The sequence below is a fragment of the Panthera leo genome, chromosome D4 (assembly GCF_018350215.1).
Source record: "Panthera leo isolate Ple1 chromosome D4, P.leo_Ple1_pat1.1, whole genome shotgun sequence".
NCBI classification, from domain to species: Eukaryota; Metazoa; Chordata; class Mammalia; order Carnivora; family Felidae; genus Panthera; species Panthera leo.
In genome coordinates, this window is record NC_056691.1 from 25,068,733 (window position 1) to 25,091,241 (window position 22,509).

Genomic DNA, 22,509 nt, shown 5'->3' on the forward strand with positions numbered 1-22,509 from the left:
GGCCTTGTTTTGTTTTCTCTATATTTTTATCAGTTTAACCCCTAACTCCTACAGTTACTTTTATCTCTCCCCTATATTGAGATATATTGATGCTCTAAGAGAAGTGTAAACCAAGAAAAAGACATGAGATCCTGGAAATAGTGGTCTTACAGGATTTATCTTCTTGAAAAATAATTTCTCTTTGGACCTTCTGGGCTGTTTGCCTTTACATCGTGCACATACTTTTTGCTATAATGCTTTTCCTCTCATTTCTTCCTCTTTCTTGGTTTATTTCTGTTATAATAGTGCAGTGCACATCCTCCTTTACAAAAATTGTTTTAGACAATGCTGATCTGAAAATGTTTAATTTCACTGTCATACTTGATTGATAGTCTGCCTGGGTAGAAGGTTAGAAATAATTTTCATTAAGAAATTTGAAGGAATTGCTCATTTACCTTCTAGCTTCTATTGAGAAATCTAAAACCATTTGCATTCATTGATATTTGTCATCCTTTTCTGGAAGCTTGCAGCATCTTTGTCCCTGTCTAAAATTTCATAAAGATAATGCCTTGTTACATGTCTGTTTTATTCACTGTATTGGGTTCTTTCCATCTGGAAGCTCTTTTCTTTAAGTCCTGGAAATTGTAAATTTATTTCTTTGATTAATCCTTCCTTCTCCCTCCTTTGTTTTCTCTTTTTCGTCTTTCTGGAACTCCTAGTCTGTTAGACTTACGGGGCTTTTTTTTTTTTTTTTTTTCCCTTGTGTTTCATTGATTTCTTTGGAAATCAGTGTTTTACTTTTGGAAGAGATTTTATTAACTTTATCTTCCATTCAGTGTACTGTGTTTCATTTCTGCTATCATTTTAAATTTCTAAGAGTTGTTTTTGTCCTATGAATATTTCTTGTTACAGAATCCGATTCTTATTACCTGGATATTATTATCTTTCTGATGATATTAAAAATAGCTTTTTTGGAGTTTTTGTCTCTCTTCATAGTCATTTCATTGCATTTTTTATTTAATGTGCCTATTGTTACAAGATTGTCTTTAGAGGGGCGCCTCAATGGCTCAGTCTGTTAAGTGTACCACTTTGGCTCGGGTCATGATCTCACAGCTCCTGATTTCGAGCCCTGCGTCAGGCTCTGTGCTGAAGCTCAGAGCCTGGAGCCTGCTTCAAATTTTGTGCCTCTCTCTCTCTCTCTCTCTCTCTCTGCCCCTCCCCCACTCACACTCTGTGTCTCTCTCTCAAAAATAAACAAATATTAAAAAAAAAAAAAAGAAATGCTTAAAAAAGATTGTCTCAGATGTCTTGTTGCAGTTAAGGGAAGGGAACTAGAAGGCTGGTTGGAACTCTGAGTCTGGGGGTACCTGGGTGGCTCAGTTTGTTAAGCGTCCAACTCTTGATTTCGGCTTAGGTCATGATCTCATGGTTTGTGGGTTTGAGCCCCACACTGCCTCTGTGATGACAGTGGGGTGCCTGCTTGAGATTCTCTCTCTCTTTGCCCCCTTTCCCTGCTTGCACTCTCTCCCTCTCTCTCAAAAATAAATAAACACAAAAAAAAAAAAGAAAAGAAACTCTGAGTCTGTAGATGCATTCTCAAAATGGGCTGTTTAATTGGAGAACCTCTTGTGTTAGTATCTTTAGGTCTTTTCTTTTAGGGTAGTAAGATTGCCCAGAGAAAGATTTTCTAGTCTTTCTAGGAGAGTATAGTCGCTGGTATTTCTGGGTGCTTTGTAGGGTAGAGAGTAGTGTGTGTTCAGTATTTAGGATTTAAGAATTTATTTGTCCCCCTTATTTTCAGCATGGTTCCTCCACTTCAGAGGTACTCTGGTGTCCCCCAGCCCAGAAGCAGTCTCTGTGACTTGTGATAAGGATACCATAGTCTTTTCTTTTCTCTTTTATATATATATATATATATATATATATTTAAATGTTTGTTTATTTTTGGGAGAGAGAGAGAGACAGAGCATGAGCAGGGGAGGGGCAGAGAGAGAGGGAGACACAGAATCTGAAGCAGGCTCCAGGCTCTGAGCTGTCAGCACAGAGCCTGACGAGGGGCTTGAACTCACTGCGAAATCATGACCTGAGCCAAAGTCGGATGCTTAACCGACTGAGCCACCCAGGAGCCCCGGGGATGCCATAGTCTTAAATGTCTTTATTAAAGAGTCTTCTAATCAGTCTTTACATGGTCTATTTTTATCACAATAATTAAAAAAAAATATGTATATATTCTCATTTTCTTCACTGTAAAGATTCACTAGTTCTGTAATGATAATGACCTTTTTTTTTTAGCTCCTCCTCTAAAATGTTATTTATGTAATCCTCACAACTATAACTCCTTTAAATTTTAACCATTTGTTAATAACATGACCACTTGTTTAGGGTCACAGAGTTTATAAGTGTAATTTGGCTCCAGAGTTGTATTCTGAACCACTAGATTATATAGTGGCTCTTCCATCTGTTTTGTTTTGTTTATTTATTTATTTTGCACGATAGTCTTTACTTTTAAATGATTATCAGCATACCAAGTAATAACGGGTAGCCAGTTCTTGAATTCTGTCGTCTAGTTATTTTGATTAAGAGAAACTAAAAGCAGCCCAAACAATTATGCTAGTATTTATTGTTCTAACTCTTAGGTGGAAAAGACTATTTTAAGGCTGTCTGCTGCTTAACACAGGTTACAAATAACTATTTACTACTTTCTCATAGATAAAGCCCCTGACCCTCAAGAAAAACTTTTGGGGGAAAAAACATTAACCCCTTTTCTTTTTTAAAAACATTTTTTTTTAAACTACATCTAATAAAGAAAAAGTCAGTATTGATATATGTTGCTTAAGCTAAAAGACATAGGGGACCAGACAATGTATACTCATTAAATTTCTAAGAGACATGAGGTAAAAAAATGAAGTCTTTCAGTAAGCTTTTTTGGTGTCTTTTAAAAATTGAAGTGTAATTGATACAAACATTATATTAGGTTCAATGGTTCAACAATGATTTGATATTTGTGTACATTGCAAAATGATCACCATAGTAAGTCTAGTTAATAGTTAGCATTCATCACCTTCTATAGTTACAGATTTTTTTTTTTTTTCTTGTCATGAGAACTTTTAAGATTTACTTTCTTGGGGCGCCTGGGTGGCTCAGTCGGTTGAGCTTCCAACTTCGGCTCAGGTCATGATCTCACAGTTTGTGAGTTCGAGCCCCGCATCGGGCTCTGTGCTGACAGCTTGGAGCCTGGAGCCTGCTTCAGATTCCGTGTCTCCCTCTCTCTGACCCTTCCCTGTTCATGCTCTAACTCTCTGTCTCAAAAATAAATAAACATTAAAAAAATTAAAAAAAAAAAAGATTTACTCTCTTAGCAGCTTTCGAATACAGGTAGTATTATTAGCTATAGTCACCATGTTGTACATTAGGGTAAGCTTTAAGTTCACATAAAGAAGCTAGATTTATTTTTCTCCAAAAACTGAAAGGACCTACTGTATAATACACAGAAATAATTTAATGCCTTTTCTTGAGAATATAATTCAAGCTTTGCTAAAATTTCATATTCCATGAAGGCATGTAAAATTCCAATCCTTTGAATAGGCACTTTCTTATTCTCCTGTCCATTTATGTGGTAGTTTTCATGGATTTCTGCTTGATGTCTTAAAGTCTAAGAGGTTATCTAGGACTTCATCCCTGTTTTGCTGGAATTAGGTCTAGAGGATGGTCATCATCTCCTGGGCCGTCTCCACTGCTGCAACTACCATGGGATCCCAGAGCCACAGTGTCCTCAGCCTTGGACACTTTTCTCTCTCTGTAGGCTGTACTGTTCTGTTTCAGCTTGAGTTGGTTTTGCCTGCTTCAGCTTTCATTTCTTTTGCATGTGGACCTTGGACACTTTCTGGGCACCCACTTCTCAGCCTACAGAAGCTGCTGTAAACCCTGTGACTGACAGGTCAATAGGGATGCGGAGTTCAGCTGGATCTTCCCTTTGGGTCAGTTGACCCAGCTGCCTAAGATACGTGCCTGTGCCAGTGCCCTGTGGGCCATCCTCTCCTATCTTTAATTTTTACAGTCCCCTGTGAGGTTAAGCATATAGATAAAGAAATACACTAAGAGGGAGTGTGTAAATTTCTCATGGTCACTTGCTTCTATTTAGCTCACTCAAAACCTCATGTTTTTATTATTTTACCTCTACTCTGCCCTGATTGATAATAGGAACCCCCAAAACCATACCACCAAACTCTTAACACTCATACAGATAGACCAGTGATTCTTTCTGTGCCGTTGCCTTATAACCCTTACCACTTCTTGTCCCAGGGCCATTTCTGAACAGTAGAGGTTACAATTACTCCACTGAACAACCAGTTCCAAATCCTAGCATCAAATCCTGTATGTTCCTGTTCAAATGGTAAGTTTTCTTGTGGACATGTTAAAACTTTTATAAATTTTGGGGCGCCTGGGTGGCTCGGTCGGTTGAGCGTCCGACTTCGGCTCAGGTCATGATCTCACGGTCCGTGAGTTCAAGCCCCGCGTCGGGCTCTGTGCTGACAGCTCAGAGCCTGGAGCCTGTTTCGGATTCTGTATCTCCCTCTCTCTCTGCCCCTCCCCTGTTCATGCTCTGTCTCTCTCTGTCTCAAAAATAAATAAACGTTAAAAAAAAAAAAAAAAAATTTAAAACTTTTATAAATTTTAACTCTTAGATATTTTGATCTGTGGGAGAAAAAATATACTTTTGTGAACACAGTGTTAATTGGTGTTTAATAGTGTTTTGCTACTGCTTTTATATTGAGAAATCAGAAGTACATTTATCTCGTATCTCGTAGGAAGGACCGTTGAGTTTTATTTAGTGAAACAAATAAGATACTTTACATCAGCACAGAGTCTATTGTTACTATATTTTTATTCATAGACCACATATTTAAGTGCTAAATGGGCAAACAGAATGGTAAAGTGTTTTTTTTTTTAATTTTTAAAAAATGTTTATTTTTGAGAGAGAGAGAGAGATTGTGAGCAGGGGAGGGGCAGAGAGAGAGGGAGACACAGAATCTGAAGCAGGCTCCAGGCTCTGAGCTGTTATTACAGAGCCTGACGCAGTCTTGATTGAATTCACAAACTCTGAGATCATGTTCTGAACCGAAGTTGGGTGCTTAACTGACTGAGCCACCCAGGCACCCTAATGGTAAACATTTTAATAGAACATGAATTATACATAGGAAAACAACCTTAGCGACTATTGTTTCTTGACTAAATTTTAAATGATTAGAATCTGGTTATTAATATAATAACTACCATTTACTGAGTGTCTTTCATAGGTCTGACATTATACTTTACAAATGTTAATTGTACAATCTTCACAACAACCCTGGAAGATAAATGGTGGTATTGACATTTTACAGATGAAAAAACTGGGTTAGAGAAGTTAAGAAATTTGTATTAGGCCACAGAACTTGTAACTTGACAGAACTAGCTTTCAAATCGGAATATATCTGTCTCAAACCTTTTGCTTTTCTCATTATATAACCGGATTACTTCTGGTATTTGAATTTTGGCCATGTAGAAAGTCAAAGAATTTTAAGATGTTGAAGAGAGAAAAATCTAAAGGGTGTGGTTATACCTGTGCATTGTAGAGAATTGTAGAAACTGTATTTAAATATACTGAATTATAATTTTTTTTTGTTTTTTGTTTTCAGGTAATACATGCATAATATTTCTTTTATTTTAAAAGAAATGAGTGTAACTAATATTGCATTAAGAGTTGAAACCTGGCTTTTAGCTACGTGGCATGTTAAAGTACCTCTAATGTGGTTGGAAGCTTGTATTAACTGGATCCAAGAAGAAAATGATAATGTTAATTTGAGTCAGGCACAAATGAATAAACAAGTGTTTGAGCAGTGGCTCCTTACTGACCTGAGAGATTTGGAACATCCTGTTTTACCTGACGGCATTTTAGAAGTTCCAAAAGGAGAACTGAATGGATTTTTTGCTTTGCAGATTAATTCATTGGTTGATGTAAGTCAACCTGCATATTCCCAGATACAAAAGTTGAGAGGAAAGAATACAACGAATGACTTAGTTACAGCTGAAACACAAGTAACCCTAAAACCTTGGGAAGCAAAGCCTTCACGAATGTTGATGTTACAACTAACTGATGGAGTTGTACAAATGCAGGGAATGGAATATCAGTCTATTCCAGCTCTTCATAGTGATCTTGCCCCAGGTACAAAAATTTTGATTTATGGAAACATTTCTTTCCGTCTTGGTGTTCTTTTATTGAAACCAGAAAATGTGAAGATTTTGGGAGGAGAAGTAGATGCCCTTTCAGAGGAATATGCCCAAGAAAAAGTACTTGCAAGATTAATTGGGGAACCTGATCCTGTAGTTTCAGTCATACCAAATAATTGTAACCAGACCATCCCTGGAATTACAGATGTTCTGGATCCTGCATTAGGACCTTCTGATGAAGAACTCTTGGCAAGTCTTGATGAAAATGAGCTTGCAGCAAATAATGACACCTCCTTAGGAAGAAGATGCTTCAGCACAGGTAGTTCCTCAAATACTGTTCCCACAAGACAGTCAAGTTTTGAATCACGACATATTATTTCTCCAAAACCAAAGGAGAAACAACCAAATCAACCTATGCATTTCACTGATGGGGAATTAGATGACTTTTCATTGGAGGAGGCCTTGCTTTTAGAAGAAACTGTCCAGAAAGAACAAATGAAGACTAAAGAATTACAGCCAGTGACTTTGAGCAGAACCCCAGATGAAAGCATAGAGAGATTTTTACATAAACCTAATACTCCAAATAATTTTTCTTTGATTTGCAAAAGTGGAAACCGTAATTGGAATGAAAAAAATGTATCCGAACAAGTGACTAATGAAGACAAATTATTTAGTTGTCCATCTGTTGAAGACAAAAACAGTAGCGTTTTTTCAGTTCATAGTAATGTACCCCTACCCCATGATTTTACAAATAAAGATAAGGACTCAGAGACAGGTAATAAAGTAAAACAAACCTTCAGCAGTGCAGATGGACATTCCTTAAATAAAATATCAAAGGGAGAGCTGGTAAATTATGTACCAAAAAGGAGTTCACACCTTTCTAATGAAAATGATCATCATTTACAGTCTTGTTCTTTAAGACCATCAGAGAACAACACTAATCTTTCTATTGCCATGGATTTGTATTCTCCGCCCTTTATCTATTTGTCTGTCCTAATGGCCAGCAAACCAAAGGAAGTTACAACAGTGAAGGTCAAAGCATTTATTGTAACCTTAACTGGAAATCTTTCAAGTTCTGGTGGCATTTGGAGTATAACAGCAAAGATTTCTGATGGTACTGGATATCTAGATGTAGACTTTGTGGATGAGATACTTACTAGTCTGATAGGGTTTTCAGTACCAGAAATGAAACAGTTAAAGAAGGATCCTCTTCAATACCAAAAGTTCCTGGAAGGTTTGCAGAAGTGTCAGAGAGATTTAATAGATTTGTGTTGTCTAATGACGATTTCATTTAATCCCTCCTTGTCTAAAGCAATAGTACTGGCATTACAGGATGTTGAAATGGAACACCTTGAGAACCTAAAAAAGCGGCTGAATAAATAATTTACTAAGATAGTATCAGAAAACAATTCCCCCCCCAAAAAAGAAATATTTAACATTAAATTTAACCTTTTATGTTTGAGACTTTGTTTTGTAAAAGAGAAAAAGGAAATTTTATAACATTTTAGTTGAATTTTAAAATGTTTAATCATGAATGTGTATTTAGGTTTCTTAAATAAATTTTTTTTATAATAACTGTTAGACGAAAGAATTTGGTGACCCATCGTTATTGAGAGTTTTGTTTCTCACTTGTCATTTCACATAACGATAGCTAAAGTGTTGGTGTTTACTGATGTGTCATATTGTTGGAAGTTGGCAATTATAAATAGATAGTTGTACTTCTAATGTGTTGAGTACCCAAAGAGATTTTTTTATATTACTATATTTAGGAAACAATGTTAATCCAGTGGATTAGAATGTCAGGCTGTCAGATACAAAAATACTTCTGCTGGTTTTTATTTTGTAAATATTTGTCTGGTATACTTAAGGCAAATATTATATTAACTAGGTACAATTGCAGAGATTATGTTGCATGGTTTAAACATCTTATTTTCAAGGATAATTTATTTCGAATTGTATATGGAAAACTTGAATATAAGATTCAGTAAATACTTTTTTTGGGGGGGTTAAAATAAGGTGGTTGTCCATGTCTTTATGTACTATCTGAATTAGCTCAACATGTAAGCTTACCTTTAGTTTTGTTGGGAGTATTGTTTTTTTGTTTGTTTTGTTTTGTTTTTTTAATGGAGACGGTTTACCACTTTTCTATTTTGCTGTTAAAAAGTCACATTTGAGGGGTGCCTGGGTGGCTCAGTCGATTGAGCGTCCGACTTCGGCTCAGGTCATGATCTCGCAGTTCGTGAGTTCAAGCCCCTCGTCGGGCTCTGTGCTGACGGCTCGGAGCCTGGGAGCCTGCTTCGGATTCTGTGTCTCCTTCTCTCTGCCCCTTCCTGCTCATCATGCTCTGTCTTTCTCTGTCTCTCAAAAATGAATAAACATTAAAAAAAATTTTTTTAAGTCACATTTGAAAGGTAAAGTTACTTTTATTAATCTTTTGTCTTTGCAAACTTAAAACATTCTCAGTTTTTTTCTTTTAAATGTTTATTTCTGAGAGAGAGAGAGCATGAGCTGGTGAGGGGCACAGACAGAGGATCGGAAGCAGGCTCCATGTTGACAGTAGAGCCTGATATGGGGTTAGAACTCATGAACCACAAGATCATGACCTGAGCCAAAGTCAGATTCTTAACTGAGCCACCGAGGTGCCCCAGTTTTTGTTTTGCTTTGTTTTGTTTTGTTTTGTTTTGTTTTGTTTTGTTTTGTTTTAAATAAGATCTACACCCAGTGTAGGACTTGGGCTCCCTACCTTGAGATCAAGAATTGCATGCTTTACCATCTGAGCCAAATAAGTGCCCCTAAAGTGTCTTGAGTTTTAAAACCTTAATCAAATCCTTAAGTAAGAAAAAACATGGTTTTGTTTTAATTAAAATAACATAATAGGAAAATATCTAGAAGTTAAGGTAAATACTTATATGTAAATATGGTATAGATGTAATAAAAAATATTTTAAAAATCTTTGCCATTATATTTGAAGGATGATAATCAGAATTCAAGGTACAACACAGATTTTACTGATATGTGCTCTAATAGTAACCTCTTCTGTATACTTGCATAGCCTTTTTACTAGAAGAGATCTAAATGAGATGGTATTATCCTACACTGTCTTTCTTCTAAATGTTCTGTGGTACTCTTATCTCTGACTAGTGCTTGAAAGCTGGGATTAGACCTTATTTCCTTTTCATATTCAGTCCCTGAAGACTGGGTACAGTACTTTACCATATTAGTCCATCCTTCTGTATTGGTGCTGTGATTCTGGCTCTGGTCTTCTCTGGCTTTGATATTCCAGTAGATTTACTAATTGATTTGTGCCTTATTTTGTCCTCATACCTTTTCCCATAATTCTGCCTGAATGACCTTTCTAGAATAAATTTACCGTTTTTTTCTTTGTTAACCTTCTTATAGGGTGAGGTATAAACTCTTCATCTAGTATGTAAGGTCTTCTGTGATCTGGCCCTTGCCTTCTTTTTAGTCTTCCTCCATTATTCTCCACCTACCTAGTCTGCCCCTAAATTTTAGTCATATCAATTTGTAATTCCCCAAACATGTGGGGGAATATACTTCATGTTTTCATACTCAAGCTCATAGTGATCTCCCTTCTCAAACTGTTTCATACGATTTCCAACTTAACTTAAGCTTTAGGTGTCCATTGAAGTGTTAAATTCCCCTGCCTACTTTCATGCCATCCTGTACATTGTACAGACTAATATTATGTATGTTTTACTGTACTTATTGCTTCTCTCTTATTCTGTTAAATTCTGGATAAAATTCAGTATAGAATTAGGAATTTAAAAAATAAAAACAAAGCTAAAATTAAGAATTTAGTGAGCGAGTTTAACACCAGATGAAATATAGCTGAAGGAATTGTGAATTAAGTTTGGTCAGAAGAAAAAAAATTCAGAATAATGTATAGAGAGTCCAAAGGATGGGAGAGAACCAGAAAAGAATATAACACAGAGATGGGCCAACATTAATGTAATTGCAGTTCCAGAAAGACAAGAAAGAATGTTTGAAGTTAATTCTTAAGAAACCTTTAAATTTTATGAAAATCATCAAGCTGTAGTGTTCCGACCGGCGCAACAAACACCGAGATCAGGGTCCTGAGGGTAGGGGAATGTAAGAAAAAAAAAGAGAAGAGAAGCCAGTTTGGGAATAGGAGGGTCCCCTGGGCTGATGGCCCAAGTGACGGCTTTATTGTTGCTGTACACAATCTTTTATAATATAAGACTCTTATGGATCAGGTCATTCTAAGAACAGGTTTCACATGATCGCTGCCAGCCAAAACATTTAGTTCTGTGTACCTTGTGAACTTTCTAAACGGGTCACAACAAGACCTTGTTGATAGATTGCTAGCAAAACACAGTTCCCATGTTTGTTTCTATTTGACCCGGGGTAGAAAAGGGGGGTAACATTACTGCCAACACCCACAGACCACAGGCTTCAGGAATTAACTTTCTCAGCCTTGACAAGGCTTTCGTATGCCTTTGCAAATGGGGGAATGGGAGGGGGAACCACCGGGTTGGCTGAGTCAACAGGGAGCCGTTGCTCGACCCGGTCTCAGCCTGGCACCGGGGTCCGGCCTCCCACACTGTAGGTTCTGGAAGTCCCACAAACCTCAAGCAAGATACATTCAGAGAAAGTCATAATTATGTAGATATTACCATTTTTAAGAACTAGGGAAAAAAGTCTAGAGCAGTGGAAGAAATGAGGCATGTTCCAAAGGAGCAAATATATGATAACAGACTGTAAAACCAGTGGCAATCAGAAGACAATGGAATGGCATCTTCAAAGTGATGGAATTAAAATAACTGCAAATCTAGATTTCTATACCAAGCACAAATGTTAACAATAAGAGTGTGAAAGGTAAAATTAATATTCCTACTCTCCGCGCTGAGCATGGAGCCCGCTTGAGATTCTTTCTCTCTCTCTCTCTCTCTCTCTCTCTCTCTCTCTCTCTCTCTCCCTCCCCCCCGTCTCCTGCTTGCATGCATGCTCTTTTTCTCTAAAATTAAAAAAATAACATATATCACACAAAAAGTGAGAAATTTTTCCTAACCACAAAAATGATGTCATTAAGTAGAAGGAAAATGATGCCAGATAGAAGATTGGAGATGAAAAAAGGAATGAGGAATAACAGAAAGGGTAAATATGGGGGTTTAAGTTAATAGTGATTTTAAAACAGGGGCGCCTGGGTGGCTCAGGTGTTGATCCATGCAGAGCATGGAGCTTAAAATTCGTTTTCCCTCTGCCCCTCCTCAACTTTCATGCATTCTCTTTTTCTCTTAAAAAAAAAAAAAAAAATATGTATATATATATATATATATATATATATATATATATATATATATATATATATATATATAGTGATATTAAACCTAAAGTAGTATCTTTAGCATTAAAAAGAAAATAGGACTAAAGTACATGAAAACAATGTTATGTAAATTGAGAGGAGGATAAATGGAAAAGTTTTAAAGTCATTATGTCTGAGGAAAGGTTTAAGTCATCATTTTATATTAGACTTGAATATTCAGAGTTGCATGTTGTAATATTTAGGGTAACCACATTAAAAGATTTGTAAAAGTATATTACTATATACTAGTGGGATAAAATAGAACAACGGGAAAAAAAAGTAATCAACCTAAAAAGAAAGCAAGACTGAAAACCCGGGAAAAGTGACAAGGAAAACAATTGTTAAGGTGGTATGTTTAAATCCCAATATATCAGATATTGCAGTAAGTGTAAATGGAGTAAAATCCTCCAGTTAAAGACATTTTCAGATAATGATACAACCCAGTTATATACAAAAGAGACCCAAAATGTCTACAGAAAGGTGAAAAGTGAAAGGATGTAGACATGTAAACAATGGAAGCTGCTGTGGCTATATTAATATAATTTCAGACAAAAAACTCATAGTAGAGAAACAGTTGATCATGCGAGGACTAATTCGCCAGAATGGTGTAGCAATTTTAAATTTATAGAATTCAATAGCTTCTAAATTTATCACAAGAACTAAGAGAAATCCACAGTCATAGATTACACAGTCATAGAAAAAAGGTTGGCATGGTTATAGAAAATACAGGAGCCCTAACCACCATGTGTAGGCTACTGTATTTGACAAATGTATAATACATGTTTTTTTTCATGTACATGTGGGAGATTTACAAAAGTTGACCACCTGCTTAACAGAGGGGAAGTCTAAAGAATCAAAAAATTATCAATCTTAGTACATTCTCTGACCATAAATAAAATAAGGAGGAGACACCTGGCTGACTCAGTCAGTGAAACATGCAACTCCTGATCTCAGGGTCATGAGCCTCATGTGGTCATAAGGATTACTTAAAAAAGGAAAATGAGCTAGGGGAAAAAAAGGCTAGAAAATATCATATTTAGAAACTACAAAACATACTCCAAAATCATCTTGAGTTAAGGAAAAAATCAAAAATTTTTACTATAAAAATAAAACATCAAAATTCATGATGTATAGATGAAGCTGTGCTTAGAGGGGACTATTTATTACAAGGGAATAAAAGCTAAAAGTCAATGAATGGCTTCAAGTTATTAAAAACTAAAGCACAAAGAGGGAAGAAGGAGCTTAATTTATTGGAATAGAAAGCGAACATATTAGAATTAACAAAGTTGAGTCATGTTGAGAAGACATCCACAGCAAGACAAATGAAAAAAGTGAAGGAACAAATATCAGAAATGAAATGGAGGGGTGCTGGCTGACTCAGAAGAGCATGCGACTCTTGATCTTGGGGTTGTGTTGAGTATAGAGATTACTTAAATAAAACTTAAAAAAAAAAATGAAATGGAGACATCACTCACTGCTTCTGCATTCATTAAAAATCTTTCAAGAAGGTATGAGTAAGTGCATGTTGCTGCATTTAAAATTTTAGATGAAGTGGTCAAGTACCTGAAAAAATACAGATAAGAAAATCTAGGGGGTGCCTGGCTGGTTCAGTCAGAAGAGCATGTGACTTGATCTCAGGGTTGTGAGTTCAAATCCCACTCTGTGTATGGAGATTTCTTTCTTTCTTCCTTTTTTTTTTTTAATTAAAAAAAAAAAGTTTTATGTATTTATTTTGAGAGAGAACACGTGAGCAGGAGAGGGAGAGAGAGAATCCCAAGCAGGCTCTGCACCATCAGCACAGAGTCCAATGTGGGGCTCAAACTCAACGAACTGTGAGATCATGACCTGCGCCAAAACCAGGAGTCGGACAGTTAACTGAGCCACCCAGGTGCCCCTGTGTGTAGACATTTCTAAAAAAATAAAAATCTGAATAGCTCTGTATTTGTTAAAATAGTTGAATCTATTTGATGAACAGAACTAATAGTCTTTTCAACAAATGATGTTGAGACAACTGCATAGCCTTATGCCAGGGAATGAAGTTGAATCTCTCCCTCACACTATCCCAAAATTAACTCAAAATGCATCAGATACCTAAATTTAAATGCTATAACTATAAAACTCTTTGGTAGAAAACATAGTTGTCTCTGTGACCTTGCATGAGGCAGTCATTTCTTACATATGTGAAGCACAAGCAACCAAATGAAAAATAGATAAATTGGACTTCATCAAAATTAAAAACACTGTGCTTTAAAAGACACTCGAGAAAGTCAAAAGACAACTCCTAGAATGTGAGAATGAAAGAATGGAGCAATGGGAGCAAATCACATATTTGTAAGAGACTAATATCTAGAATATATGAACAACTCTGCAACTCAACAGTAAAAAGACAACTCAGGGTAAAAATGGGCAAAGTATATGAATAGATATCTTTCCAAAGAAGATAATAAATTGCCAATAAACACGTGAGATGATGCTCAACATCATTAGTCATTAGGGAGATCTAAATGAAACCACAATGAGACACTATTTCATACCTACTAGGATAGCTATAATTGAAAAGACAGGCAACAATTGAAAAGACAGGCAACGGCAGTTGTTGGCAAGGATGTGGGGAAACTGGAACCCTCCTATGTTGCTGATGGGCTATAAAATGGTACAGTCACTTTGTAAAACAGTCTGGCAGTTCTTCAGAAAGTTAAACATAGTTGCCGTATGACTTAGCATTCTTCCATTCTTACCCGAGAAAATTGAAAGCATATCCTCACACAAAAACTTGCATGTCAGTGTTCATAACAGCATTAGTAATAACCCCCAAATTGAAACAAGCCATATGTATATCAACTGATGAATGGATAAACAAAATGTACATATGTATGATGGAATGGTATCCATCCAACAACATGGATGAATCTTGAAAAACATTATTCTAAGTAGAAGCAATATAAAAGACTTCGTAGAGTATGGTCCCACTTATATGAAATAATTCATAATAGTTCACTCCAGCAGGAGGGAGGATGATTGGTGAGTGACTGCTAATGGATGTGGAGTTTCTTTTTGGGATGATTTAACTGCTCTGGACTTAGTGGTGATGATTGCACAATTTAATGAATACACTAAGTGCCACTCAATTTTATACTTTAAAAGGGTGAGTTTTATGGTATGTAAATATATATCTAAATAAAAAAGTAATCAAATCTGTTACTTAAAATCTTCCCACCAATTCCAGGCCTTGATGGTATCCCCACTGAATTCTTTCAAATATTATATCAAGTCTACATAAATTCTAGGGATTAGACAATGAGAGAACATTTCTGAACTCTTTTTACCAAGCTGACATAACTTTGAACATACATAGGAGATTAAAAGAAAGAATTACAGACAACTCTTTCATGAATATAATTCCAAAATACAAGTTCAACCTAAGTACAATATTAGCAAATTAAATATTAAAATATGAAAAAGAATACATGACAAAGTGGGTTTTTTTTTTTTTCAGGAATGCAAAGATAATTTAACCAATGTACTTCACATTGAAAAAAAAAACTATAAGGTCATTTCAATAGGTGCAGAAAAAGCATTTGATATTCATATTAAAAACTCACCAAACTAGGAAGAGGGAACCTTCTTTTTTTAATGTTTGTTTATTTTGAGAGTTAGCATGAGTGGGGGAGGGGCAGAGGGCGAGACAGGGAGAGAGAATCCCAAGCAGGCTCCACCTGTCTGCCCAGAGCCCAACCTGGGGCTTGATCTTAAGAACAGTGAGATCATGACCTGAGCTGAAATTGAGTAAGACACTTAACCAACTGAGCCACCCAGGTGTCCCAAGAGGGAACTTTCTTATTTTGATAAAAAATATTGAGGCACCTGGGTGGCTCAGTTGCTTAAACTTCTGACTCTTGATTTTGGCTCAAGTCATGATCTTATGGTTTGTGACACGAAGCCCTGCCTCAGGCTCCGTGCTGACAAGTGGAGCCTGCTTGGGATTCTCTCTCTCTCTCTCTGCCCCTCTCCTGCTCAGGTGCACATGCTTGCTCTCTCAAAATAAATAAACATAAAAAAAAAAAGATCTCTGTAAAATCTACAGCAGACATCGTACTTGAGATTGGGAATAAGATCAGGATGTCTGTTACTCAACATTGTTCTGAAGGTCCTAGTCATAGTAATAAGGCAAGAAAAAACAAAAACAAAAAACGTGTTGGAGAGGAAGAAATAAGCCTGATTATTTGTAAATGACAGAGTGTGTATGTAGAAAATCCAAAATCTATAAACTATTAGAAGTAGTAAGTGTACTTGGCAAGGTTCCTATTACATATAGAACAATATTAAAAAAATGTTTTAAAAAAGTTCTATTTTTATATGCCAACATAAAAATGAAACGAGAAATTGTTATTTATAGCAGCATAAAAAAATCTTAATCTTTGGAATAGATATAGGGAGAGCTTTGCAAGACTTGTCCACTAAAAACTACAAAATACTGAAAAACGCTAAAGAAGATCAAAGCAAATTCAGTTATTAACTGAATACTAAATTGGAGTACTTAATATTTTAAAGATATCCACTCTCTTCAAATTGATCGATGGATTCAATGCAGTATCATCCTCAGCAGGATTATTTTAGTGTGCATCAAGCTGATTCTAAAATTTATATGGGAATGCAAATTCAAGTCATATTACCTCCAAAGAGTTGAGCAACACTTCCCATAAACAGTTATAATAAATGAATATAATCAGAGTAGCACCATCAAATTCAGGAAATATTATGTTACTACCATCTAACTCTTAGACTTCATTCCAGTTTTACCAGATGTTTCAATAATTTTTTTTTTTTATAGCAAATGGATCCATCCCTATTTAAGCCCAGAGACAAGCCCTGGCTAGCACCTTGATTGCAGTCTTGCCACCCCAAGTATGGAACCCCCTAATCTGCGCCTGACTCTTCACCCGCAGAAATTGTGGCATAATAAATGTGTGTTGTTTTAAGCTACTAAGTTTGGGTTAATTTGTTACACAATAGAAAATTAATACTCATCCCTTTCCAATTGCTTTTAGTTGGGTTATTTCTTTTTAAGTGTATGTATGTATGTATGTATCTCCTACACCCAACGTCTGGTTCAAACTCATAACCCTGAGATCAAGAGTTGCGTGCCCTTCCAACGGAGCCAGCTGGGCACTCTGATTTTAGTTGGGTTGTTACCTCCTGTCTTGATCCCTCTAGCCCTAGGGGTTAGCAGCTTCCTGCTTTCTTTGCTCATCTCTGCATTGTCTCATGATTCCCTGAGGCTTGTCAGTATTTTCAACTCCTTTGTAACTAGTTCTCCATATTAATTATATTAATACATGTGGTTAAGAATTGCTATTCTCGGGGCGCCTGGTTGGCTCAGTCGGTTAAGGGTCCGACTTCGGCTCAGGTCATGATATCGCGGTCCGTGAGTTCGAGCCCCGCTTCGGGCTCTGTGCTGACCGCTCAGAGCCTGGACCCTGTTTCAGATTCTGTGTCTCCCTCTCTCTTTGACCCTCCCCCGTTCATGCTCTGTCTCTCTCTGTCTCAAAAATAAATTAAAAAAAAAAAAAAACGTTAAAAAGTTTTAAAAAAGAATTGCTATTCTCTTACCACATTAAAAAAATTTTAAAGCGGGAGGGGAGGGAAGAATAGCTATTATCTATATATCTATAGCAGTGGTTTGATAATAGGCAATATTCTTTAAGTATTACCTCTAGAACATAGCTCCAATATATTTACTCTTCCCCATCACATTGGAATTTTTATTTTTAAGTTTATTATTTTGAGAGAGAGAGAGAGTGAGCATGCGCAGGGAAGGGGCAAAGAGAAAGGGAAAGAGAGGATCCGAAGCAGACTCCCTGCTGTCAGCATGGAGCCTGAAGCGAGGCTCAAAACCACAAACTGAGATCATGATCTGAGCCAAAATCCAGAGTTGGGTGCTTAACCAACTGAGCCACCCAGGTGCCTCCATGTTGGGATCATTCTAACCATAAGCCACCTTTATCTCTTGATTAAGGACGCTCAGGTAATAGGTTTTCTCACAGATTTTCTCTTTCCCTTGCCCTTTGTGCCTCTTGATAGTAGCATGGAAGTAGTTGGAGAGATAGGTACAGAATTTTAAATATTCTGTGTTGGATATGCTTCATTTAATGCAGAGTTACTGGTATAGACCTATCTTTCTGTAATAGGTTAAAATACTTTTTGACTTTGTTGCTGAACAGTGCATTCCAATTATCTAGTGAGTATGAACTATAATATCAATTGATTTCCAAGATCAATTGTAGCTCAGAGAAGAAATTAAAGTAGGATACAGACTGAACTGTATCCTAAAGAGGTAAAAGAATGAGTAAGGACAACCTGTGATTCTATTCTCCAGTGTTGATTACCTTAAGTCATTTTCAGTTAGCTCTTTCTAGGGCTTATTTAGTTATATGTTTGTTGTGGATATGAATCTTTATAAACTCAGAGATATGAGAAATCTTACATTTATTACCTTCTGTGAAAAGATACTTTTAAAAAAAGTAAATTCATGGGTACCTGAATGGCTCAGTTGGTTTAGCCTCTGACTTTGGCTCAGGTCGTGATCTCGCAGTTCGTGGGTTCGAGTCCCGTGTCGGGCTCTGTGCTGACAGCTTGGAGCCTAGAGCCTGCTTTGGATTCTGTGTCTCCCTCTCTCTCTGCCCCTCCCCTGCTCGTGCTCTGTCTCTCTCTCGCTCTCTCAAAAATAAATACACATTAAAGTAAAATTTTAAAATAAAAAACAAAAAAGTAAATTCAGGCTCTCAGGTATAAAATTGAACAAACTTTATAGATGTTATTTAACTTAAGCAACGAAGGAACAGGCAGATGTTATAACTGGTTGAGAGGAAATACTTAAAAAAACCCACAAATGTTTATGTAGTAAAGGAATGTTGAAATTAATGTATAAATGGAGGCAAAACTGGTCTTTGCACAGTGGCGGGATGGGTGAATGCATCTGTCAGATAGGGCAGAATTCGCATGTCTGTAGACAAGAATTATTTTGCACTATCAGTTATCTACAATTTACAGACTTGTAAAACAGCTCCCATATGATCATTATAACCAGGAGGGGTGTTCTCTAGACAAGACAGTTTTCTGTTGCAGCACACATTTTCTCCTATATTTTTAATTTGACTGGACTGATAGAAAACTCAACCACAGATAATAGTTTGCTTTCCATTCCTTAAATTCATGTGACATTCCCAGAGGGCTTTGGAAAGAGTTGAACGCTTGGTGAGGCCCCACTGATCCCTCACACTGTTTACCTGCTGATATATTTATGGCATTAGCCCCAAATGATTCTTTTTGTGTTATGCGAGGTACATCCAGGTTTGCCAAGGATAGAAGCTCTAGAAATAGCCTAGGGAGTATAAATGGTGCAGGAAGATGAAGAATAATGTAGTGTTTTTTTTGTTCTCACTGGAATTTTCAAAGACTTGCTTCTTTTCAGCTTTCCCATAAATTGGCCGTAAGGCTGTTTGACTCCCTTTACTCTGGTTTCTTTAGGTGTTTGATCCCTGACCTCAGTGTCAAGCCTAAGTTTCCTGGGTGCATCCGGCAGCCATTCCTTTTGAGTCCTGTCACCTCTTGGGGCACTGGCAGGAAGGGGGACATGGGTCTCATTCTATGGGGTCCCATACCCCACCGTTTGCTTGGGGGAATTCTCCTCCTCCCCTTTCCGGTTTCTTATTTTTCTCCTTTACCTCCCTCTAGCCTAATTCCTTGAATGATTTCAGGCACACTCTTAACAAAAACTAGGAAGGGAAGCTGAAGCAAGGGAAAGCTTTCCTGGGTACTTAGGGGATTTAAAAGGGGAAAAATCCAGAGAACAAAAAATGCTTATGTCACTTATTTTTTGTTCTTTTACACTGTAAACAATGTTTCATTAAATGTTCTTGCTATTGTATTTCCTCATTCATTCTCTCAAACATTTAACATTTATTCAGGATTTCTGGTATTAGGAGCTGGAATTATAACAAATTCTTCATCTCCAGGATCTTATAGTCAGGGAGATAGTCAAAGGAGTAATCAAAATGACAGCACAATATTTTAAAATAAACAGAGCAAGATCATCGTAAGGAAATTTAGCTCTTTAAGAGTTAAAAAGTGTAATTACAACATTACAAAGTCAGTTTGTATCACAGAATCTCTGCTCTCTTGGTAGGTTATAAATAAGTTCAAACCTGATTCCGAAGACCAATTTGTCATTTAAGTGACAACCCAAATTCTAGTTTTGTATTAATATAATTTCGGACAAAACTCCTACTTGTTGCAGGTATGAATCTTAGTTCACACACTTGAAGGTGTGAGAAATGTTACTTTTTTTGTGTGTTCTTAAAATCAAATTAAATTTGACTATGAACCTAGCAAAGTCAACTATATGGGTGTGTGACCTGTGTCGTCTTGGCTGCATACCCAGCAGGGCTCCCTTCACTTGGTTCAATGCTCTATGTTGCTGTCTTGAAATTCTTGATAATTTTATCTTTGTTTGAACTTGTGTTTGCAATTGAAGTCCAATAGGACTGCAGAGTATGCACTTGAACACAGGGAAAAGGCACCATATGTGTATCTGATGCTGTTTCTTCCTACCCTGCTGGCACATAGCATTTGAGGTTCCCTGTGATTTCAGCATTCCAGTGGACACACAATGCATGAGTCAGCAAGTCTCAAAGGAGTACAAAGTTAGAGTGTTAAGTCTATCACTGAGTAAGAGGTAAGGTGGGGTGGCTGACAGTCCTAGAGCCATGCTTTCTTTTTGAACCAGAACTTCCTTTGCAGAAAGAAGGCAATGACCTATTAAACAACCAAGGAATGCTATCATATTCTTTCTTACTTGTGTTACTTCCCTGTGTTAGCCAACCACTTACCCTGAAAATGGTGACACAGACAGAGAGGCAATGATAGTGCAACCCATAGATCTTTTTTCCATCCTTTCTTCCTTATTCATCAGTAAGCTAAAGGTAGAGTATTAATAGAATGTGTGCATATTAAGTGAAATAAAAACAGTTGGCTTTTGCACAGTGTTTTCACTGTTCTGGTAAGAATAAGATACATAAACATGTATGAGCTACAAAATAAGAATTGGGTAATTTTGGTGATTCCACATAAAGCTATATGTTCTTAAATTTGCATTTAAAACCATCATTGCACAATATAAAGATGAATGGTAAAATCCATGCTAATAGTTTAAATTTTTTCTTTACTTGCAATGACATTAAGTGGCTCAGGTGGTTGAGTGTTCGACTCTTGATTTCAGTTCAGGTCACGATCTTGAGGTTTGTGAGATCGAGCCCTGACTTGGGCTCTGTGCTGTCAGCACAGAGCCTGCTTGAGATTCTCTCTCTCTCTCTCTCTCTCTCTCTGCCTCTTCCCTGCTTGTGCACATTTTCTCTTTCTCAAAATAAATAAGTAAATAAACTTAAAAAGAAGGACAAGTAAAAAATACCATGACAAGTTTAGAGATAGGAAACAGCTTTGTATTTTAGTACCTTTAACAGTATTTAAAAGCATTTAAGTAGTGCTTAGTAACTTTAACAGTATTTAAAAGTGAACAGCACTTTTTCTCCTGCATTTTCATTTCTTACTAAGCCCCAGTGAAAGGTCCTGAGAGGTCTTACTTTGAGCAGACTAGTTGGACATCTGGTCAACTAGTACACTCTATTGTCCCGACCTGGAAGTAGGTAGGCTTTGAAGATTTTGTGCCATACATAGATTAATAATATGTACATACAAGAATCTTTGCCTAGGTGTAAGCTCCTTGCTGAATGCCAGGCACTGTGCTAAAATGCTTTACAAAGATTATTACGTTAAAAGCTTTTCAGAACATTACCAAATCTTTTATCAAGGTAGCACATAAATATATTTAACAAAATTGCATGGTATGGAACGACCCATAATGAAAAGTAGCAGTCCTCTTTCCATTCTTTTCCAACCCTGCTCCCTTCTACTCCCTAACTCCTAACTCCTACACTTTGTTTTTAGTGTATCTGTTGATTTTTCCCTACTGTCTAATTAATTTGAGAATTTCCATTATTTAGATACCTGTCTATGAAGTTCCAGCCCTGATAAAGTTTTTTAGCTTATTTGATTTCCCCATCTCTCTTGCTCTCCCTACGCTCTGGGTAATTATATCACTCTTTTTAGTTTCTCTATTTGTCATAGGAGGAGAGGAAAAACTTCTCCCCTCCTAGGTTATGTGGTTGGGCCGCAGAATTAAACTGATGTAAGACAGATAAACAGGAGAAAAGCATACAAATTTTGTATAAAATTTTTAGGTTGCACACAGGAGTCTTCAAAAGGAAGACTTTTAAAACAAAGATTAATGAATTGTGAGGAGGTGACAAGACAGGGACTTGGGCTAGGGGCTAGTAAATTGTGGAACAGTGACTAGGGAATATATGGGAGAAAGTAATGGAAAGTAAGGGTTATTTTAGTAGGTTTGTTTGTGCAGGTCCATTTTGGAGTTGACTGTCATGGTGTTAACAAAGTACTCTTCCTGGTACAGGGAGGGCACCTTTCTTGTGGGAAATTTCAAGACTTGCTTTTAGGTAGAAAAGGGGAGTTAGGGAATCTTTCCTGCATCTCCTGTTTCTCAAATGCTTTCAGGTCAAAATAATATGCCAAAGTGGCATATTTTGGGGTGACATGTTCTGAATCCCTTTGTTATCCTTAAAACATGAAACAATGGGGTGCTTGGGTGGCTCAGTTGGTTAAGCGTTGGACTCTTGCTTTTGGCTCAGGTCATGATCTCACAGTTTTGTGAATTTGAGCCCCCATATCAGGCTCTGTGCTGGCAGTGCAGAGCCTGCTTGGGATTCTCTCTCCCTCTCTCCCTGCCCTTTCCCCACTTGTGCTGTCTCTGTCTCTCTCAAATAAATAAATAAACTTAAAAAAAAAGAAATGATGAACTTACTCCTTGATTTCTTCTATCAACTATAAAATTTTTTTTAATGTTCATT

The 22,509-nt window shown here is 36.8% G+C and overlaps 1 protein-coding gene across 4 annotated transcripts in view; it reads left to right on the forward strand.

The window, feature by feature from the left end:
- The window catches only part of RMI1 (RecQ mediated genome instability 1), a 29,226-nt gene extending 12,717 nt beyond the window's left edge, over positions 1-16,509 (forward strand). The window contains exons 3-4 of one of the 4 annotated variants that reach the window (XR_006195945.1): positions 4,282-4,372; positions 16,362-16,509. Coding sequence is in view for 3 of the 4 variants with exons in the window: in XM_042913365.1 (XP_042769299.1) it covers positions 5,662-7,569 (1,908 nt within the window). In the remaining variant the exon portion in view is untranslated. Of the gene's footprint in view, positions 1-4,281; positions 4,373-5,654; positions 8,410-16,361 lie in introns of those variants that run through there. The other 3 variants (XM_042913365.1, XM_042913367.1, XM_042913366.1) reach the window with 3 other exon arrangements.
- Positions 16,510-22,509: the final 6,000 nt, after the last annotated feature.